This window comes from Lathyrus oleraceus, chromosome 7, assembly GCF_024323335.1.
Source record: "Lathyrus oleraceus cultivar Zhongwan6 chromosome 7, CAAS_Psat_ZW6_1.0, whole genome shotgun sequence".
NCBI lineage: Eukaryota > Viridiplantae > Streptophyta > Magnoliopsida > Fabales > Fabaceae > Lathyrus > Lathyrus oleraceus.
Genome location: NC_066585.1, coordinates 499,106,159 through 499,129,958, shown reverse-complemented (window position 1 = coordinate 499,129,958; position 23,800 = coordinate 499,106,159). Strand labels below are relative to the sequence as shown.

General features: G+C 38.0%; 2 protein-coding genes across 2 annotated transcripts in view; both read right to left on the bottom strand.

The window, feature by feature from the left end:
* Nucleotides 1–11,912, bottom strand: part of LOC127107942 (fasciclin-like arabinogalactan protein 12) — a 64,999-nt gene extending 53,087 nt beyond the window's left edge. The window contains exon 1 of the mRNA XM_051045291.1: nucleotides 11,806–11,912. The gene's annotated coding sequence lies outside the window, so the exon portion shown is untranslated. The remainder of the gene's footprint in view (nucleotides 1–11,805) is intronic.
* On the bottom strand, nucleotides 10,678–11,847 carry LOC127107941 (fasciclin-like arabinogalactan protein 12). Its single transcript, XM_051045290.1, has one exon. It carries the CDS (start codon nucleotides 11,786–11,788, stop codon nucleotides 10,898–10,900), a length of 891 nt encoding a protein of 296 aa, XP_050901247.1. The 5' UTR covers nucleotides 11,789–11,847; the 3' UTR covers nucleotides 10,678–10,897.
* Nucleotides 11,913–23,800: the final 11,888 nt, after the last annotated feature.

The following is a 23,800-nucleotide window of genomic DNA, read 5'->3' as shown; positions in this document are numbered from 1 at the left end:
TTCACCATTCTTTTCGTTCTTTTCAACTTCTTCCTCCTCACTCCACTCCCCCACTTCACCATCAATATGGTCCTCCAATATTTCCTCCTCATTTTCTTCTTTTTCCTCTCTTTGTTCACTCTCATCTCTTTTTTTATTCTCACTAGTCAACTCCCTCCCACTTCTTGTCGTGATCGCCTTACAATGCTCCTTAGGATTTGTTTGCGTGTTCGCCGAAAAGGAAGGACCGGGTTGTTGTTCCGCGAGTTGCTTAGCAAGTTGCTCAACTTGAGTCTCAAGATTTTTTATAGCCGCGTCGTTGCTCTTTTGATTAGCCATTGACATTTGCATAAATTGTGTCAATGTCTCTTCCAACTTAGAAGTTACGACCGACGGTTGTTGAGGTTGATAAGGATTTTGGGGAGGGTTTTGACGGCTAGAAGAACCACCTCCATAACCTTGGTTATGGTAATAGTTACTCCTAGGTTGGAACCCTTTATTCCCTTGGAAATGTTGTGGTTGATTTTGAGGGTGTGGTTGATAAGGTTGTTGTTGTTGTTGTCTCGGTTGGTAGTCCCGTTGGTTTGCCATGTAGTTTACTTCTTCGAACCCAGGAGGTGGACAGAATCTGGTGTCATGCTCACCTTTGCAAAGCTCACAACAAGCTATTTGTTTAGCTTTAGAAGGTTCTCTCAACTCTTTTATTTGCTGCGTTAAGAGTTCCACTTGTTGTGAGATGAGTTTGTTTTGGGCAAGGATGGCATCGTTCGTCCCAAGTTCAAGCACTCCCGGCTTCTTCACAGAGTTGCCTCTACTTTGACTCTGAAGATCATTTAGAGCCATACGATTTATAATATTTGTAGCTTCTTCGGCGCTTTTAGACAATAAAGACCCACCCGAGGTAGCATCCAACAACGTCTTGCAATTTGGTTGAAGTCCATTTTTGAAAATATGGATTTGAGTCAATTCATCAAATCCATGCCCTTTACACTTCCGAAGCATGGATTTGAATCTTTCCCACGCCTCATTTAATGATTCATTGATTCCTTGTGAAAACACTGAGATGGCCGTCTTTGATTCCATGAACCGGTTATGGGAGAAGAATATTTCGATGAACTTCTCTTCCAACACGTTCCAGTCTGTCATGACGGCTGGTGTTTGATCTAAGTACCAATCTTTTGCTTTGCCGAGCAAAGCGTGGGGAAATAATCTTCTGAACAACGGTAGCTCCTGAGCCTGATCCACTCCGGCCGCCAATGCTATCTCATAAAATTTTGTGAGAAAAGAAAAGGGATCTTCATGGTCCATTCCGGTGAATGGACTTCCATATAATAAATTAAGAGTTCCCGTTTTCATCTCGGCTTGCCTTCCCGTGTGGTTGGCAAACTGAGCAGTGTTCCTTGGACTGTTTACACATGGAGTGGAAATGGGCGGCGGTGGTGGTTCCATGATTGGTATGAACGGTAGTGGATGTGTGGTAGAAGAACTTTCTCCTTGTTCTTGTCGTTGTCTAGCCTGTTGCCTCCTTCGTCTCGTTTTGCTATTAAGCCTCCTTGCGGTTCTCTCGATCTCGGGATCAAAAAGAAGTTCGTCCACAGGGATCTGCCCTCGCATAAAACGAAAGCTGCACACTAAACCAAACAAATTACAAGCACAAGTCAAAAATTCGAAAGCTAAAAATTAAGCAACCATTGCGATGCTCGCAATATCAATTCACATTCCCCGGCAACGGCGCCATTTTGTTGATTATAATTTTAAGTGTCGGGTTTTTGTTATCGTCTCCACAGGGATTGTGAGATATCACCGCCTTTCGACAGTTGTTTTAACTCTTAGCTTAAGGTAACAATGGGGTTTTGGTATTTGTCACGGTATCTTGCATAAAAGTGTAATAAAATGCGGTAAAAGATTTGGTTTTAATATTTGAGAAATATTGCCAAAGTTAGGGTTCGACGAACACTTTGCATGTATATGTTCGATCAACAAAACTTATAAACTCCTTTAGATGATAAACTATTTCACAAAGTCCTCCCAATGTGTTTATCTCTAACACACATTGTGAGTTTTCCCATTTTGATCCATTGTTTATCTCTAACACAATCTATCAAAATGACAACTTTTTGGTTCAACCTTATGGTGAACAAAATCATTCATTACTATCTCTAGCTAACAAACAAGATTGGATGAAAACCTAGGTTAAGAGTTGGTAAACATCTCTCGATCATAAACCAACACAAAGAGTTTTGAATAAGAACAAAGTTTTCACCATATATTCACCATTAAAGAGTTTACAAATGAAGATCATCCCATTTACACACAAAGCTAATGATCATCTACATCTAACCTTGACAAAATGAAGGACTTAGCTACTCATTTTCATGGTAGCTTGGTCAACAAGTTTCGGAAGAAGGTTGATCAACATCCGAGTCGAATAATCGAGATTGGATGGGAATCCACCTTCTTTTTGTGAAAGATTGTTAAGAGATGAAGAGAAATGATTTCTAGGTCACAAAAGATCCCAAGAGCAATGCTGGAAAATATCTTTAAAAGTACAAAAGTATGGAGGTGTAAAACTATGGCTCCAAAAAGTAGCCCTTGCTACTTATAGAGCTGCTACTGAGCTGTCATGCTCGCTAGGCGAGCAGAATGGCTCGCCTAGCGAGCCCCTAAATGAGGCACCTGAGGCACCTGCGCCCAGAGAAACAACCTTTGCCAACTGGCATGTTCGCTAGGAGAACAAAACCTTCGCTAGGCGAAGCCCACGCTTCAACCTTCGCTCCAGCGAGCTTGAGAGGTTTTGCTACTGGAATGCTCGTTGGGAGCTCGCTAATGGCTCGCCTAGCGAGTGAGTGCTGGCTGCGCTTTTCACCAAGTCTGGACGTGTTTGCTACACACCTCGCTGGAAGCTCGCCTAGCGAGTTTGTTGATGTTTGCCACTGTAAAATACTGGAGTTTTTCGCTGGGTTCTCGCTGGGCGATCGCCTAGCGAGCCCTTCGCCACAGCCCTCGCCTAGCGAGCAAGCTGATGAATGCATCTTTTCTTAGGTCCCTTTGCCAACTTTCTTGTGGCTTCATTTTCTATTATTTCATGCCTAATTCCTGCACAATAACACACAAATCAAAGGTACCAAGATCGTTTATCATTGTATTGCAATTCAACAAAAACAAAGGTGGTTTCGAACACTTTAGCAAGGAAACGGAGTGAAAGATGCCCATATTTGATAGCTCAAATAAGCACTTTTGGGTATCTAACAACATATCCTCCATCTCTCTCAATTGTACCAGAAAGTATTGCCCCTAGATCTCACCCAGAACCAGAGCAGGATGCTTGCTCTGATACCAATTAAAATTCTGGTATCAGATATGAGATGTCGAAGGTAAAGTCACGACACTAATATCTGAGTAATGCAAACAGAATAAAGATAGAGAATAGTAATGCAAGATACACAAGCAATTGTTAACCCAGTTCGGTCCAACTCACCTACATTTGGGGGCTACCAAGCCAGGAAGGAAATTCACTAAAATATAATCAGTTCAAAGACTCTCCGTACACTTCAAAAAGTTACAGTCTTTCTCACCTAATCTCTACCCGTACAATTTCTACCTAAGCACTCTTAGATATGAGAACCCACTCACTTCCCTAAATCACACCTGTGATTTTAAACAACAATCCCTTGAGAAAAGAAAGCACTTTTCAATAACACACTCTTGATTTTACTTCACAATTTCAATCAAGAAGACACACTCTTGATCTTGCTTAACAGCTTTGATCAAGAAGACACACACTTGTTCTTGCTTAACAGCTTTGATCAAGTAGACATACACTTGATCTTGCTTCACAGCTTTGATCAAGTAGACACACACTCTTGCTTAACAGCTTTAGAGTAACAAATTACAACCACAAATCAGACCAATTCAATCATCAATGGATGACTTGAATGGCTTAAAAGTCTTACGACTAAACAAGACACAAACCCTAGCTCTCTCTCTGTATTTCGCTCAGTATTGGTTATGTGTAAAATCAGGTTTTCCAGGTCCCTTTTTATAGAAGCTTTCAGCTAGGCTTGGACATCTTGAAAACCCTAAATCTATTTTCCAATCAAATCTTCCCATGACAACTGGTTAGATCTCTTTGGAAAATAAGTAAATCAGGTTGTAATCAATGATTTAATGCGCCTGCAAATCAGATCTTCAATCATACATAGATTGCCATTAATTGTGCAATCACAAAACACCAGACATTCACACTGAATGTTCTGTGTACAGGATGTCATGACATCGGGTCTGACATCCTGGAACAATCCTGCATAATTCCATAATTCCATTATTAATTTCCAGCAGGTACATACATATCAGATGCCATGACATTGTGTATGACATCTTGAAACAATCCTGCATGATCATGTCTTTCATTTAAACTCCAGCAGGTACACAACATCAGGTGCCATGTCATTATGACATTCTGAAACAATCCTGCATGATCATGTTCTTGAACTCCAGCAGGTACATAGGATATCTCATGTTAAGACATCACACATAACATCTTGTGAACACTCTTTGTTTTATCAAAATTGCTGCCAACACTTAGACCCAACATCAATATTGATCAAAAAAATATGGGACTTTCACCAAACATTTTCAAATATTTTTCTCTTTCATATTCTGAATTAAAATTATTTTTTGGATCATTTTTAATATTTTTCATGAATTAATTGATTTTTCATTTGTTTTTAATTGTTTAAAAATATTTTTAAATGTCCAAAAATTATGAAATTTTTTCTCCAAGGTCCTTTGACCTTGTTTGACCTATGATAAATCTCATGGCCATTTCTTTGGTGTTTTGATGAGATTTTAGGAATTGGACAAACCATATTTAATTTAAATGTACTATTCTAGTATTTTAATTTGAATAAATGCCAAATAAATTTTTTGACCAAATGTAATGGCTTGGTTATGTTTGACTCTTGTTGTTGGGCCTTGGTCAAGGTTGATTTGACTTTGTCAAATTAATATCATTGGATTTAGGGGATTGATGGAATGTAAATTCCATCTTCCAAAATGAATGGATGATATTAATTTGGTAAAAGTCCTCCTTTGACCAATTTGTGTTTTGATCCATTCCCCCCCCCCCCCCCCCCCCCCCCCTCACTTCATCTTATTCCCATTCTTCATTCATTCATTCCATTTGGCCTATGATATCTCATAATCCTAAGGCTAGTTGATTGAAAAATTGACATGAGTATGGATGAGATTAGGCCACACCTTTTGCATATTCTTTTTGTGTGTGGTATGTTTCATGAGCATGGTCCATTATACTATGTCTCTAACATGCATTAACATCAAAAATTTATTGCCCGACCTCAAATAGTTGTGACTTCTACATAAGTCCAATTACGATTTCTTAACATAACGCTAAATTTGTGACATAAAAGGCATAAGCATTCTAGTTAGTGAGATTGTAAGTCTCCCCTCTTTCATGGTATTGTGTGGAAACTTGGCCTTTTTCCCTTCCTTTGGAAGATGTCTTGGTTCAAGGATCCATGCTTGTGATAAGTGGGTTGAGTGTTCTCCAAAGAATGACTTCAATTAAAAAGCAAAAGCAAAACAATACTAACTTCTAACCAATTAACTACTAACTTTTAATTTCAAGTCCTTTAATTTAATGCCATTTAATTTTTGTTTCTATTCATTTGCCATTGTTCATATCATCTTAATTGTTTATGATAATGCAATTTTTAATTTGTCCATTTGGACCATATTGTGTGATATATTTTGTTTGTGTATACTTTGCTTGTTTGTGTGGTCTTTGACCATTAATGTACATAATAAGAACAAAAACCCTAAAAGACTTTTGTGTGGATTGTTGGATTGATCTTGGACAAATGGACTTAGAATCTAGGCAACCTTCCTATGCTAAAGGACTTGGCCAATGCCAACTTGTTGAGAAACCAAGTGCTTGAAATTTGAAAGTCATATGATACATCTTTGAAGACATCTCTAAGTTCATCTGCAACATGATCATTGTGAAGCTGTTATTTTGAACCTGTGACTTGTGGAATTCATCTGTTACATGGGCTATTTTGAAGAAGATCATGGAATGGATAAGCTTGGATGTGGCCATCTTTATTTGATTCCTTGCTCTTCAAGATAATATAATTGTGCATTTGTGAGTTGCTTGATTCTAAAAGTCTAAGGGAATTCTGGATTTCTATTGACATTCTTGTCTATTGAATTGCTACCCATTTGGTCAGATCTTTTCAACTCTAAACTTTTAATTTTGTACATAGAATAATCTCTTCATCTTCTCCCCATTTATTTAATTTCAAAATTTCTACCTCCATTTTTTTAAAATCTTCTTTGTGTGAACTAATTTTGTTCTAAACTTTGACCACTTTGCAAAAACGATAGAAACTTTGGCCTTATGCCATTGCATTTTCAAACTTCTTTTCTTAAATCAAGCTTGTAAACAAATTTAACTATACTTGACCTAAACTTTCAAAAAGCCAAAAAGAAATAACTCATTCAAACCATTTTTAGGCCTTTGTGCCTTTCAAACTTAAATTTTGTTAAAAGCAATGCATCCACTTTGAAATTTGTATAACGAACTACGAGGTTTTGATCCCTCATTTTTATGTTGGTACGTAGGCACAAGACCGAAGGTCTTGTCAAACACAAAAATATAATTAATGAATTCTTTTCTCATCCCCCATTCTATTTGTTTGTAAACATCACTTTATACCAAGTACATATGCACACAAAAAGGGCTCCCTAGGAGTACCTATGACACTTTGGGTGCTAACACCTTCCCCCTGTGTAACCAACCCCCTTACATGTAATCTCTGACATTTTATTAGTTTTGATTTGAAAACTTCTTAATTTTGGGTTTTTGTTCGTACTTCTTCCCTTTTCCCTTCGAAACAATAAAAGCGTGGTGGCGACTCTCATTATTTGATCTCTAGCTTGTCAATAGCTTGATGATCATGAATTTACCGCTACAGTACTGCTATGAAGTTTTTATTAGTTTGGTGAAGTTAGTAAAATATCCATTTTGAATGATGTTGAATAAAACTAATTGTATTGCAACTGAATGCTAATATACTAGGAAATTTTGAATTGTTTTTGAATTTGGATGTTAGTGAAAACAGTTAATTACTCTGCTACTCTTATGGAATTGTTAGAATTAGTAAATTAGTTAGGGTATGTTAGTGATGTGATCACATAACAATGTTAGGAGTTAGTTGAAATGCTTAAAATTGTTAGGGTGAATTTTAGTGAAGAAAAAGTTAGGTTATGTTAGTAGATTGGGTGTATAATATGGTTGTTTGAATGATTTTGCATGGCACTCTGGTTTTATGACACTCATGAATGCATGTTTGTTCTTGGACTATAATTATGCAAGTTGTATGAAATGTTTAGGTTGGACTAGAATGGTATATTCAAGAACTGATGTGTATTGGATCGAAATGGTTGTTTGTCCCTTTTGCAGGTTTTTTAGCATGACATGTTTGTATGACATTTGAAGAATGATGAAGATCATGGTCATTGGACATGAAGAATGGTGAATATCATGGTGAAGTAAATTCCTTGGAGAGTGTGAAGAGATGTACACCTTTAGGATAAATTCATGAAGTCAAGGTCAATGGTCAATGGTCAACTGTTGACCAAAAGTCAACAGTTTGACCAAAAAGTCAACTATGTAAAACTTTGTAATCTTCATTTATTGTGTAATCCTTTGTAATTGCACCCTTGAATGTATTGTGTAATGACTTTGTGAAGATGACTTTCATTTTAAGTAATGACAAAATGAAATTCCCCTCCTTTCTCAATTTAAATTTGGATTTCCTTTCCCTCTAATTTGCATTTGAATACTTGATCTTGTGTTGATCTTTGCCAAAATATTAGTCCTTGAAAATTGATCATGAACCTTGAACCTTGTATGAACTGCAACGTCTTGCTCTCCTTGGTTGACCATGGTGATTTGCAATCCCTGACTAAATCCAATACCAAGATACAACCCACATGATCCAATAGGCACCTAAGATCAAGAATTAGGGTTTCAATAGGCACTCATAAATAGTAATACTTTTGAATCCATGATATTTGTTTAAAAAATGAAATGGAAGAAATGACCTAAATGTCTAGGAAGATGTAGATGCATCAAAGACAAAAAGTCAGATGAAAAGTGAAAATGGTAGCGCAAATTTTGGGGCATGACAATAACCAATACCTTTATTATAGGTTTCTAGTAGATTACCTAGAACGAGATTCATGTTATCTCTCCCTTTGATAATCTTATCAAGTATATTATTCAATTCATGAATTTTATTTTTCAAAAGGTTGCATTTTTCACACTTGATAGGTTTGCTAGAGTTTCCATAAGAAGGAAAAGAAAAGGAAAAAAGTATTTTGAATTAAAATAATTTGTTTTTATCTAAGATATTCAATTTCATCCAAACTGTTTTTTATTTTATTTTTCAAAATAAGAGAAAGTAGTGATATAGGTAAAATAATATATTTTAATTTACTTGACTCACTATCGTACTTTTAACATATTCAAAATAAACCATTATAGGTAAATTCAGAAGTTAGACAATTTACTTTATTTTCTTCGTGATTTCTCAAGGGATAAAGGTAGGTTTCTTCTTCTTTTTTAGATTCATCGATGGAGTCCATGTCATTTTCGTCCCACGCAATGTAAGCTATTTTAAAATCATTTTATGACCTTTTGTATCTTCTAGATTTCTTTTAATTTTTTGGACATTCTAGCTTTATGTGACATTTCTTACCGCACCGAAGCAATTTGGAATGATTGTCAATCTTTCTTTATTTTTTTAATGAAATTTTAGAGTTTGTTTTTTGTGCCTTAGAAATTCTTTGAATTTTTAAACATAAGATCCATGTCTTATATCATTTTTCCCTTTGGAAGTATTTATCTTCTGACTCCATAACTTTTTCCTCTATGAATTTTAGAGCTACACTTTTCTTCTTTTTGTCACGTTATTCATTGTCAACTAGGCTTTTAGTTCCATTTCATATTCTTACAATTTTTCAAATAAGATAGCCAAATACAAGACAAGTCTTTAGATTAATAAATGATAGTCGTTTTAGGTTGCCATCAAAGATTTAGGCATCTAAGGACTTTTATAACAAAATCCTCATTTTGAAAAAAATTACACAGAGTTCTCACATGATACACAATATAAATAAAATATTTTTTCATATAATGAATGTTTTCCTCAGGTTTCATTCTGAAAAGCTCGTACTCGTAGGTGTGTTCATCTTTTCTTTTTCACCTCGATTGTACCTTCATGAATAAGTTGAAGGTTGTCTCACATTTGTTTAACAACCTCACAGTGAGAAACACGTAAGAATACATTAATACCAAGAGCAATAATGATAATGGTTTTAATTTTCAAACCGTGTTACCCTTTTTCCTTATCCTTTATGATCCAAATTACTCAATATTTGTTTTTCACAACATCATCAACTTGATGTGTGAGAACGAAGTAACCATTTTTAATATCAGTCAAGATAACGTAACTCATATACTCTATAAAGATTCTCATTTTTGCTTTCCAGTAAGCATATCATTCTCCATTGAAGGATGATGGTCTGTTTAGTGAATTGTTTGAAGTCATTCTTAACTCTTGAGGCGATTAGTCTTATAACAGAAATTAGAGTTTGAATCCACTTGTTGAACAAGCAACTCGACATACAATAAGGGGATGAATTGTGATAAACAAATTTAATTTTTTTGACGAAAAAGATTGATTTAAAACGATTTATGTTAGAAGTAGAGATAAACAGAGAATATGCAACATAATAGATAAATAACAACAAAGAATATACAAAACAAAGTTATAAATAGATAAGATAAGGAAAAACACACCATAGATTATCGTGATTATGTGGCGTACTCCAATCCCTAAGAGTTTTCTCTTGAGATTTCCATTAAAACCAACTTGAGCTTTTGCACGGGATCAACCCAAAAATCTTAAACAACTTAAGTTTTATTCACATGATTAGTCCTAGAAACTTAAAAAAAAAACTTGAGATTTTGCATAGGTTCCTCTCAACAACCTTAAACCAACTTGAGCTTTTGCACAAGATCAATTCAACAACCTTAAAGAAAACAATTTGAGCTTTTGCACATATTCAAATAAACAACCTTAAACAAAACTTTTTACGATTTTAACTTGCAATCTTCAAATCTATTACAAAAGATCTCAAGAGAACTCTTACATGAAGTTTTTCACTCTCTTAGCATTAAGGTAACTTCTAGCGAAAAAGACTCATAAAAGAAATAGAAGGAGTGAGATAAGATAGTAGTTTTATTCAGAAAATTGTGTTGATAAGTGAAGAAAGACCTTCTTTATATATAGGAAACAAAATTGGCTAAAAAAGGCAACAATGCATAGGTTTTTTAAACTTTTAACAAATCAAAAACATGTCTTAATCAACGAGTTTAAGACAAAAAAAAAAGAAAACTCTGAATTTTGACATCACTCAATCGATTACAATCCTCCTTAACTGACTAGAAGGTGTTACACTTTGTTTTTATGAATTAGAAGAAAGGCTTAATCAATTAACCAAATGAATTTTAAAATATTTTGAAGACATATTTAACTTTAATTAATATTACCATATGTAGGCTGCATCAAAGAAATTAAAGACTTTGATAAACTTATTAAATTGTGATCGTGTATCTGTAAATTGAACTTTTATAACACAACAAAAAAGGTACATTACAGTAACCACCATAACAAAATAATATTGTAATAAATTCATAGACACACAATAATCTCAGATCCTCGTACCCAGTTTGAGAAATTCATCACCAGCATTCACTCCTTTTTTATCTTTCATATTTTTATAAAACTCATGTTGGTAATTAAATCCAAATCAGTAATCACATTCTGATTTATTGTCCCATTATAGATACAAGAACTGCTCCAAAAACAAGAGACACAACCAACTTTCCAGATACACTTATTTTCACATTGCCGGAGTTATCGTTTGTTGGTTTAACAGATGAATCAGAGGAATCTGGTGATAGTGGCTTCTCTTTTTCTGCTTTTGGAGTCAGTGCAGAAGGTTCCGGTGCCAAAGCCGGTCCTTTCCTCGGTGCCTTAGCGACTGAAAAGAAATCCATAGGAAGAAGCACTTTGGCAACTTTATAGATAGCAAGATGCTTATCGGTATATATAATGCCATTGATTGTAGTGTTCACTTCACCTGTTGATATGTTCACACTGCCACCGTAACTCACAACATTCAGTTCCACCTTTCCTGGTTTAGCTCCGGCAAGTGTTCTCACTGGGTTGGTTAGAATATCAAAGTTAGAGCTTGATACGTAGTCTGAAATAACATGGAACTGTAAGAGCTCGAGTTTCTGTCCATCAGAAAGAGAGTTGAGGAATCCTGCTTTGAGTTCTGAGAAAGCACTGTCATCTGGTGCAAGAATCGTTAAGCCACCTGTTTTTGTAGTCAATAGTTGCGAATTGAGTTGGTTGATCAATTGAGTTGTTTTCATGAGTCGGATTAAGACGTTGAATGACTTGGCTTTTCTCAGGATTCCGACTATGTCAACCGCTGTGCCTGCAGTGTCAGGTGTGGAGTCAGTAGGTGATTCTGGTAAGGAAGGTACCAATGGTTTAGGGGATGCAGCTGGTTGGGTTGGAGCTGGAAGTGTAGGTTGTATTGGAGCATTAGCAGGTGATAATTGGGATAAAGTAATGGTTGTGGAATCCAAAAGAGAAATTAGTATTGCAAGTGAGAAGGAAAAGAGATGAGATTGCTTCTTCAACATCATTTTGGTTTTTGATGAATAAGGGGCTATTATGCTTTTGCAGTGTAAGCAAAGTGTACTACCTCGATGTATTGATGAGATTCAGTAGTTGGCTTTTATAGAGAAAAAAACATGAGAGTGTGACAACGAAATGTTGGTAAAAAGGTTTGTTTTAAAATCTTAAATTGTGATTCATGAACACACAGAGTTGCTACCTAGAATTCTGGTAAAGTGGTTGTGATTTGTTATCAGAAAATTATAGTTTTATTTGCATCTGAAACAGAGTGAAAGAGATACCAAATCTGACTAATGTATAAGTAATACTTGCATAACGTTTGGCTGTGTGTATATGTGATATCCCACTAATAAACAACGGTCAGTTTTAACTATTTATATTTCTTTCACTTATCCTTGTCAACTATAAATCACATCTTGTCATAGGCAAAGAGATTAGGCTGTTGTATCGACCAGCGAAGGTAGATGTGGGATTATGGGATTATTTTGTTTGGGAGGTCGGCCTTCAAGTTCTTGCCGAAGGATGGCACAAATAATTCCCTTAGAATTTGGAATATTTTTTTATTAGTTAATAATGGGTATCCTAATTAAGTTAATGTTGTGACAATCGTCAAACCAGGAACGAAGGAGTGATATGAGAGAGAGTTTTCTGAATAAACACACGAAACCGATTTAATTCATAAAGAGAGAGAAGAGAGAGAAATAGAGTTGGTTATAACGGTTTTAGTATTTACTTTCTCAATTAGGATTACAGATTACAGGTGAATAACAACCAACCTTTACTCTAACGAACTAGATTACAACCTATATATAGACTCCTAATATATGTATGTCATGTATAATAATAACACTCATACATGACATTCATAACTATTATATAACAAAATACATAACTAACTTAAGTCAATGCATGCTAGATCAGACTTCAACTAAAACATGCACCTCTTCGACTACTGCATATTAGATCAGACTTCGACTACAACATGACATAACCCATTCAAACCAAGAGGCTATCATGTCGAGACTAGAGTTTGATCCAAAATACCACAAATCTCTACCTTGGAACAAACTCTACAACATCAGGGGAACAAGCTAGCTATCATCATGCAGCTTTATCAACTGCATATAGTGAAAGAACTTGCTACTAAAAAATGACTTGGTGATCATATCAACAACATTATCTTCAGTCGAAACCTTTAGTACTTTCACTTCTCCTTTCTCGATTTTATCCTTGACGAAATGCAGCCTAACGTCAATGTGTTAGGTTCTCTCATGATTGGTTGAATTCTTCGGCATTTGTATGACACTTTGACTATCATATTTAACAGTGATAACTTGACCTTGAAGTTTCAACTGTTTAACAAACCCTCAAGCCACAATACTTCTTTCACAACTTCAATAAGGGAAATGTATTCAACTTCAGTAGTTTATAAGGCAACAACTTTTTGAAGAAGGTTTCCAAATGATTGTTGTGCTGAACATAGTGAAAACATATCCAGAAAGATATTTTTCAGTATCCATACATCCTGCATAGTCAAAATCGACAAATCCTTCAAATTCAAATTTACCATCGCCCGTGGATCCACCATAAACCAAGACTAGAGATCTATTTATGTATATAAGAATCCACTTCATAGCTTGTTATTGTGTCTTCCCAAGATTGACCATATACCTACTTACAAGGCTCACTCCGTACAATATGTTTGGCATCGTGCAGACCATAACATACACCAAAAAACCTATTATACTAGTATATGAAATGTTATTCATATAGGATCTTTGGACTTCAGTACTCGGACTTTTAGTCATACTCAGCTTGAATTGAGGATTCTTGGTGTTACCACAAGCTTTGAATATGACATACCAAATTTGTCGAGAATCTTTTTTGAGTATGTCTTTTGCAATAAGCATAATCTTGACTACTCCATATCTTTCTGGATGTCAATCCCAAGAATTCTGGTGATATTTTCCAGATCCTTCATGAAATTCTGGTATCAGATATAAGATGTCGAAGGTAATGTCACGACACTGATATCTGGTTATAAACAATGGATAAACAGAAACATAATGGTAAAGCAAATAACACAAGCAATTGTTAACCCAGTTCGGTGCAACTCACCTACGTCTGGGGGCTACCAAGCCAGGAAGGAAATTCACTATAATAGAATTAGTTCAAAGACTATTCGTACACTTCACCAAGTTACAGTCTTTCTCACCTAATCTCTACCCGTGCATTTCTACCTAAGCACTCTTAGATATGAGAACCCACTTATTTCCCTTACAATCACACACCCGTGATTTTAAACAACAATCCCTTGTGAAAAGAAAATACTTTTCAATTACAATATTCTTGATTTTACTTCACAGTTTCAATCAAGAAGACACACTCTTGATCTTGCTTCAAAGCTTTGATCAAGAAGACAAATCAGTCCAATTCAATCATCTATGGATGACTTGAATGACCTACAGACACAAACCCTAACTCTCTCTCTAAATTTCGCTCAGTATTGGTTGTATGTACAAACAGGTTTTCTAAGTCCCTTTTTATAGAAACATTGGACAGCTTGAAAACCCTAGATATATTTTCCAATCAAATCTTTTCATATCAGCTGTAAAGATCTCCTTGGAAAATAAACAAATCTGGTTGATATCCCTGATAGAATGCGCCGGCTAGCCATATCTTCAATCAACCAATGATTGCCACCTAATTGTGCAATCACAAAACACCAGACATTCATACTGAATGTTCTGTGTACAAGATGTCATGACATCTGGAAAAATCCTGCATAATCCAGTTTCCTTTTATAGCAGGTACAACCATATCAGTTACCATGACAATGAGTATGTCAACTGAAACAATCCTGCAGCATATGTCTTCCAATTTAGCTCCAGCAGGTACATCCAATATCAGAAGCCTTAGCATTGTAAGTGGCACTTTGAAACAATCATGCTTGCATATGTTCTTCAACTCCAGCAGGTACATAGGATATCTCATGTTAAGACATCACACATGACATCTTGTGAACACTCTTTGTTTTACCAAAATTGCTGCCAACACTTAGAATCAACAAACTCCCCCTTTGGCAAATTTTGGCTAAAACATATATATGTCCTTTTTGTTCACAAGGCAAACTATCAGCAGTTAAACCACATAACAGTAGTTTAATCAGCAGCAGAAGCAAAAACAATTACTAGCTATGGCTACTAGTAATACACACATGCGCATGTGTACTTCTCCTCCCCCTTAATCTGTGCAACAATCAGAACTACTAGTTATGGATGCAACTAGTAAGACACACAAAACACAATGCACCAGGGTACTTCTTCTCCCCCTAAATCTGTGCATTCATAAAAAACAGCTACTGAAAACTCCAGCACCTGTACCAGCCAGAATGTCATACTGACATCTGCTATAACATCAGCACCTGTGCACCATCTGCTACAACATCAGCACCTGTGCACCACATCCAACTTCCATATCAAGCACTTCTCCCCCTTTTTAGTCAAAATTGACCAAAGGTGACCAATCAGACAAAATAAATGTCTATTAGTCTAGCAGAGAAAGTTTAAAACAGATGTTATAACATTAAGCATGTTAAAACAAAATTCAGGAAGTACACAACATCATTATACACAGCAGACAGCTGAGATAATGAACAAATCCAAGGAACTCATTAAGAGCCCTAAATATTACATAACAGGCATCAAGAGGACTGCCACAAAATACAAAAAACAGAAAGAACATCAGCTTTCCAAACAGCAGCAACTTCCACCATCCCTTCCAGCACCCCTCCAAGTCTTCAATACATCCAAGGACAGTTAATCAGAAGAAGAAGAATCACCTTCACCTTCATCTTCATCTTCAGCTACACCTTCAGAACTTTCTGAGTTTTCAGAACTAGACTGGGATCTTGTATTTGAGTTCTTTCCAGCTTCCTCTAACTCCTCCTTTTCGAGGCTACAGATAAGAGCTTCCAAAGCTTCTTTTCTTGCCTTGGCCACCCTCATACCTACCTCCAATTCCTTGCAGGTAACTTTCAATTGCTTAATTAGGCTCCCTTGAGATGCAGGTTCCCTTCTGGCAGATGTCATGACATCATTGACATGACTACCCTCAAAAAGCTTATAGTGAATTGATAGAGGGGTCTTTCTCCGGCTGGGAATATCACTTGTACTCAGGATTCCTGGTTTTTGACTCAGGATGATGCCACAGATGATAGATGGGAATGCAATGGGCAACTTTACAGCATTGGTGGAGGCATGTTTGATGGTTTGATCAAACACAAACTTCCCAAAATTGTAGTTGATCTTAGTTCCAATGGCATGAATGATCCTCCTAAGAGCAATGGAGATGGTAGAAATGTGATTAGTAGGTACCCAATTTGCAGAACCAATCTTATGCAAGATGGCATACTTGATAGTTAGTCTACTAGCTGAAAGGTGTTTTCTACTGGGTCATTCCTTAACTTGGCCAGCTGTAATCATCCTACAAATCTCATTATCTGTGGCCTCTAGATCCACCCCTCCATCAGTTCCTCTCCCCAGGAACTTGTTGATGATGGTTGGTGAAAGTTTCACACACTTGCCCCTAACAATCACTTTGCAGATCTCCCTGCTGCTTTTTCCATAACTCTCATCAGGAATGTTTACAATGATCCGCTAGGCGACCTGGGGCGGGAGAAACATCTTGCCTCGACATTCACCAAGCGGGATAAATGATCCGCTACCAAGTTTTCCGACCCCTTCTTGTCTTTAATTTCGACATCGAATTCTTGTAACAAGAGGATCCAACGGATGAGCCTTTGCTTCGAATCCGGCTTGGTCAGCAGATATTTAATCGCCGCGTGGTCGGTGTATACCACGACTTTAGACCCTATAAGATAGGACCTAAACTTTTCTAGCGCATACACTATTGCGAGTAGTTCTTTTTCCGTTGTGGCATAATTTATTTGAGCCTCGTTAAGAACCTTACTCGCATAATGTATAGCATGAAAAGTTTTGTCCTTTCTTTGGCCAAGTACCGCTCCAACGGCATAGTCACTCGCGTCACACATTAGTTCAAAATTTTCCTTCCAATCGGGAGCGACTATTATTGGAGCGGTAACCAATTTTTCTTTTAAAACCTCGAAAGCTTGCAAACAATCGTCGGTGAAGAGAAATACCTGATCTTTGGCGAGTAATTTGCTCAAAGGTTTAGCCACCTTTGAGAAGTCCTTGATGAAGCGCCGGTAGAACCCCGCGTGCCCCAAAAAACTACGGATGCCCTTCACATTGACCGGAGGGGGTAATTTTTCAATTACATCAACCTTAGCTCTATCCACTTCAAGCCCCCTTTTAGAGACTTTGTGGCCTAGCACAATCCCCTCGGTCACCATAAAGTGACACTTTTCCCAATTTAGCACCAAATTAGTCTTCACACACCTTTCCAACACCGTCTTCAAATTTGCCAAGCATAGACTAAACGTCCCACCAAACACCGAGAAGTCATCCATGAAGACTTCCATTGTTTTCTCTATTAGATCGGCAAAAATAGCTTGGACACATCGTTGGAATGTCGCCGGCGCATTGCAAAGCCCAAAAGGCATTTTTCTGTATGCGAACATTCCAAACGGACACGTGAAAGCCGTCTTCTCATGATCAACCGGGTCAACCGCAATTTGGTTGTACCCAGAGTAGCCGTCTAAAAAACAGTAGTATTGTTGGCCCGATAGTCTTTCAAGCATTTGATCCATAAATGGGAGTGGAAAATGGTCCTTACGAGTCGCGGTATTCAACCGTCTATAATCTATACACATTCTCCACCCCGTTGCTACTTTAGTCGGGATCAATTCGTCTTTGTCATTACGGATTACGGTCATTCCACCCTTCTTCGGAACCACGTGCACGGGACTAACCCACGGACTATCCGAGATCGGGTAAATCATTCCCGCATCCAAAAGCTTCACCACTTCCTTTCTTACAACCTCTTTCATTGTAGGATTTAAGCGGCGTTGTGGTTGAGCCACCGGCTTGAAATCCTCCTCCATCAAAATCTTGTGCATACAATAGGATGGACTAATTCCTTTAAGATCGGAAAGAGTCCAACCCATAGCTTCTTGATTGGTTTTTAGCACAATGATTAGACGGGCTTCTTCTTCTTTTGTCAAAAGGTTGCTTATGATGACCGGCTTTGCCTCGGTCTCATCTAGAAACACATATTTCAAAATCGAAGGTAACTCTTTTAATTCATTTGGCGCTTTCTCGTCAATTACCTCCTTCTTCAAATTTTCTTCCTCTACTTCCCACGGTTGTAGGTCTTCCAAGCTATCAAGTTCCTTTAAGCATTCCTCAAGAGCTAGCTCCTCCTCAACAGTGAAAACCTCCAATGAGTCGTCGAGAGCTAACTCCATAGGAGATATCCCATGGATATGCTTTGAAACTTCCATAATAGCGTCTTCGATCACATCGATGCGAAAGCTATCATTTCTATCCTTGGAATGCTTCATCGCCTCGAATAGATCAAAGGTGACCTCCTCATTTTGAACACGCACCTTCATTAAACCGTCATCAACATCAATCATCATTCTTGCGGTCTTCATGAATGGTCGGCCCAATATGAGCGGAGCATCATCATCTTCCTCCATATCAATTACAATAAAATCCACCGGGAAAAAGAATTTGTCGACCTTCACCAACACATGTTGGGCTACGCCATGAGGATGGGTCGTCGACTTATCCGCCAATTGTAATGTCATTCGGATGGACTTAATCTCGATGTTGCCAAGCCTCTTGATTATTGACAAAGGTATAAGATTTATGCTCGACCCCAAGTCAATAAGTCCCTTTCCGACATACACATCACCAATTTTAACCGGCAATGTAACTCTTCCCGGATCAACCTCTTTCTTAGGAAGTGTCCTTTGAATGATGGCACTACAGCTCGCATCAAGGACGATGGTCTCCGGTTCCGTATACCTCCGCTTTTTGGTTAGTATGTCCTTCATGAATTTGGCATACTTTGGCATTTGTTCCAAAGCTTCAGCAAACGGAATGTTAATTTGTAATTGCTTAAAAATATCCATGAACCGGGCGTAATGCCGTTCATTTTCCCTTTTGGAAGGGGCATGAGGGTAAGGAAGATTTTGGACCGGAGTAGCGCTCACTACCTCCTTTCCCTTTGCAATTCTAGCACTTTTCCATCTAGGCTTCTTCGCTACCTCCCTTATCACCTCATCATTTTTGTTTTCCTCAATCTCCACACCTTTTTCTTGTTCAACTTCACCATTATTTTTATTATTTTCAACTACTTCCTCATCACTCCATACTCCTACTTCACCGTCAACATTTTCTTCCACTATTTCCTCCTCAATCTCCTTCTCTTTCTCTCTTTTTTCACTCTCCACTCTTTTTTCATTTTCACTACCCAACTCCCCTCCACTTCTCGTCATAATCGCCTTACAATGCTCCTTAGGATTTGTTTGCGTATTAGCCGAAAAAGAAGGACCGGTTTGTTGTTCAGCGAGTTGCTTGGCAAGTTGCCCAACTTGAGTTTCAAGATTTTTTATGGCCGCGTCATTACTCTTTTGATTGGCCATTGACATTTGCATGAATTGCGTCAATGTCTCTTCCAATTTAGAATTGACTACCGGCGGTTGTTGAGGTTGATACGGATTTTGGGGAGGATTTTGACGGCTAGAAGAACCACCGCCATAACCTTGGTTATGATAATAGTTGCTTCTAGGTTGGAACCCTTGGAATTGTTGTTGTTGTTGTTGTTGAGGGTGCGGTTGATAAGGTTGTTGTTGTCTTGGTTGATAGTCCCGTTGATTGGCCATGTAATTTACTTCGTCAAAACCGGGAGGTGGACAAAATCCAGTGTCATGTTCACCTTTACACAGTTCACAACAAGCTATTTGTTTAGCTTTTGACGGTTCTCTTAACTCTTTGATTTGTTGCGTTAAAAGTTCCACTTGTTGTGAGATGAGCTTGTTTTGGGCAAGTATGGCATCATTCGTCCCTAACTCAAGCACTCCCGCCTTCTTCAAAGAATTTCCACGACTTTGACTTTGAAGATCATTCAAAGCCATACGGTTGATAATGTTTGTGGCTTCTTCGGCACTCTTTGACATCAACGAGCCACCCGAGGTGGCATCCAACAACGTCTTACAGTTTGGTTGAAGTCCATTTCTGAAGATATGGATTTGAGTTAATTCATCAAATCCATGCCCTTTGCATTTCCTTAGCATGGACTTGAATCTCTCCCACGCTTCATTCAACGATTCACTGGTTCCTTGAGAAAACACCGAGATGGCCGTCTTTGATTCCATGAATCGGTTATGAGAGAAAAATCTTTCAATGAATTTCTCCTCTAACACATTCCAATCTGTCATTACGGCAGGTGTTTGATCGAGATACCAATCCTTTGCTTTACCGAGCAAAGCGTGAGGAAATAAACGTCTGAACAACGGAAGCTCCTGAGCCTGATCCACTCCGGCAGCCAATGCTATCTCATAGAATTTTGTGAGAAAAGCAAATGGGTCTTCATGGTCCATTCCGGTGAATGGACTCCCATACAATAAATTCAGAGTTCCCGTCTTCATCTCAGCTTGCCTTCCAGTTTGGTTGGCAAACTGAGCGGTGTTCCTTGGACTGTTGATACATGGAGTAGAAATAGGTGGTGGTGGTTGTGGCTCCATGTTTGGTATGAATGGGTGTGGATTTGTGGTTGAAGAACTTTCTCCTTGCTCTTGGCGTTGCCTAGCCTGTTGCCTCCTACGTCTTGTTTTGCTATTGAGCCTCCTTGCGGTTCTCTCGATCTCAGGATCAAAAAGAAGTTCGTCCACAGGGATTTTCCCTCGCATAAAACGTAAGCTGCACACTAAACCAAACAAATTACAAGCACAAGTCAAAAATTCACAAGCTAAAACTTAAACAACCAATGCGATGCTCGCAATATCAATTTACAATCCCCGGCAACGGCGCCATTTTATTGAGACAGTTTTTAAGTGTCGGGTTTTTGTTATCGTATCCACAGAGATTGTAAGATATCACTGCCGTTCAATGGTTGAATTAATCTTACCTTAATGTAACACTAGGGTTTTGGTTTTAATCAAGTTATCTTGCATACAAAGTGATTAATTGCGGTAAAAGTTACGTTTTGATTAATATGAGAAATATTGTCAAAGTTAGGTTTCAATGATTACATTTGCTTTGCATGTATTTGCTCGGTCAATCAACTTATAAACTCCTTTAGATGATAAATTATTTCACAAGGTCCTCTCAATGCGTTTCTCTCGAACACCCATTGTGAGTTTTGCCATTTTGATCCATTGTTTCTCTCGAACACAATCTATCAAAATGACAACTTTTTGGTTCAACCTTATGGTGAACAAAATCATTCGTTACTATCTCTAGCTAACAAACAAGTTTGGATGAAAACCTAGGTCAAGAATCGGTAAACATCTCTCGATCAAATACCAACACAAAGAGTTTTAAATAGAAACAAAGTTTTCATCATATATTTACCGTTAAAGAGTTTACATATGAGGATCCTTACATTTACACACAAAGCTTGGAAATCACCTACATCTAACCTTGACAAATGGAAGACTTAGCTACTCATTTTCATGGTAGCTTGGTCGACAAGTAAGGAAAGAGGGTTGATCAACATCCAAGTCGAATAATCGAAGTTGGATGGGAATCCACCTTCTTTTTGTGGAAGATGGTTGCTAGATGAAGAGAAATGAAATTAGGGCATAAAATCTCCCACAAAGCAATGCTGTAAAATATCTAGGAGAAAGTACAAAAAATGGAAAAGTTGGTAAAAATGAGGTCTGGTGCCCAAAAGTGGCACCTGCTACTTATAGACAAGTGCAGAACTGTCATGTTCGCTAGGCGAGCATAATAGCTCGCCTAGCGAGGTCCTAAAATGGGCACAAAAAGCCCCTGCGCCCAGAGCAAACAGGGCCTGCTAAACTGTCATGTTCGCCTAGCGAACATACCTTCGCCTAGCGAAGGAAACGCTTCAAGCTCGCCCCCAGCGAGGTTGAGAGGTTTTGCTACTGGAATGCTCGCTGGGGACTCGCTAGAGCCTCGCCTAGCGAGTGAGTGCTGGCTGCACTTTTTCACCAAAACAGAATGAATTCGCTGCAGACTTCGCCATGAGCTCGCCTAGCAAATTAATTTGCTAATTTACTGGAGCTGTTCGCCAGGAGCTCGCCTAGCGAACCCATTCTTCGCCACAGACTCGCCTAGCGAGCAGGCAGATGAAATGCTCCTTTGCTTTGGTTCCTTTGCCAATTCTCTTGTGTCTTTATTATCAATTAATTCATGCCTTTCCTGCACAATAACAAACACATCAAAGGCACCAAGCTTGTTTATCAATGTACGCATTCCATGTAAAATAAATGTGATTTTGACAATTTTAGCAAGGCAAAAGAGTGAAAGATGCCCACATATGATAGCTCAAATAAGCACTTTTGGGCATCTAACAGCAGAGCAGTCACAATTTTCATAAGACCAGTTACCTTGATTAACTCCATTACTTCCTTCACTTCAACAGTCTTTTTCCCCAATTCTCTTTCAACTGCTACCCTTCTTTGAGTGACAAACCTCCATTTTTCTAGGTGCTCAGCAGCTACTTTGTTGGAAGACTTCTTTACAGCCTTTCTTTTGTCAGAGGAGATGTCTGGAACATCGTCTTCAACATCCTCATTAGATTCAGAACTTTCACTGTCTTCCTTCTTCCTGACCTCTACTTTACTCCAAGATTTGGAGGGACCTATACCAGCAACCCTTTTCTCTTTCCTACCTGTCCTTATCTCAGCCATACCCTTCCTCTTTCTCAGTCTATTAGCTACACTTGTTTTCACAAGACTGACCAACGTGTCATCTTCTTCCTCAGAACCTTCTTCCTCAATGTCCTGAGCAGTATCAGGGGACATACTAGGTAAGTTTTTTCCAAGAGAACACAGACCCTCAGCAGCTACTTCCTTTTCTGTTTTAGATGAGTTATCATCTTTCTTAGCTTGGCTTTCTTCCTCAAGTAAGGGTTCCCTTCTGGACAGAGGGGTAAAAGTGTCCTTAACTCCATGCTCTTCGTTCAGTATGCTAGTAACTAGGTTTCTTATGATGCGATCAGTAGAGTGCATGTCCTCTTTATCAGGTGATTTTTCAGGAGTGTTACCTTGCTTAGCTTTAGCCATGGAAGGTGAGCTTGGAACGTTACCTGGTATCATACGCAGAGGAGTTACTTCCATCAAATCTTCATCTAAAAATTCCATGGAGGAAGTTCTAGTATGAAAGGATTTTGAGCTAGATGTTGACGGATGTTGAGACATGTTGTTGAACTTTTGGGAAAACTTTCTTTGCCCTAGCAGAGGTTATTTGAGGAGTTTGATTGTCTTTAGGCAGAGTGTGCTATTTCCAATACTAAGAGATGGTTCATTAGTAATGTGGCTTTTTCTTTTTATTGGGCAGCCAATATTCTTGTTTCCTTTTCCACTCCTCATTAATTGCCATATTTTCTCAAGAAACCAAGCCCCTAATTTTCCCTTTTCATTATACAAATCCTTTGCAGTCAGGTTGTCATAATACAATGTCATAGCATCGAATGTGACATTATAGATAATGATCAGTAGTTTCATCCACGCTGGTTGAGCATTGTTGTTTTCAACTGACATAGTTCCTTGTGTTTCAGTTCCAGCAAGGCTCTCACTACCTTCAGACTTCATACCACCAGTCATATGTTCAGGTGTTTGGGCCATCATGACCTTTTCTTCCTTGAGGTTAGGTATCCTTATCTGACACTTTTCCTTTCCCTTGAAGATTCTTCTTGCAGTTGTGCTTATCTTAGAGGGATTATCCATTTGAGAGCTCCATATGTAGCAGTTGTTGTTGGTCCTGATTCCTTTTATAATTACTTCATTGTCTTTGTTCACAATCAGACATTCAGCTTTAGTGAAGATGATACTCAGACCTTGATCCCCTAGCTGACTGATGCTTATTAAATTTGAAGTCAGGCCCTTGACCAGAAGAATATTG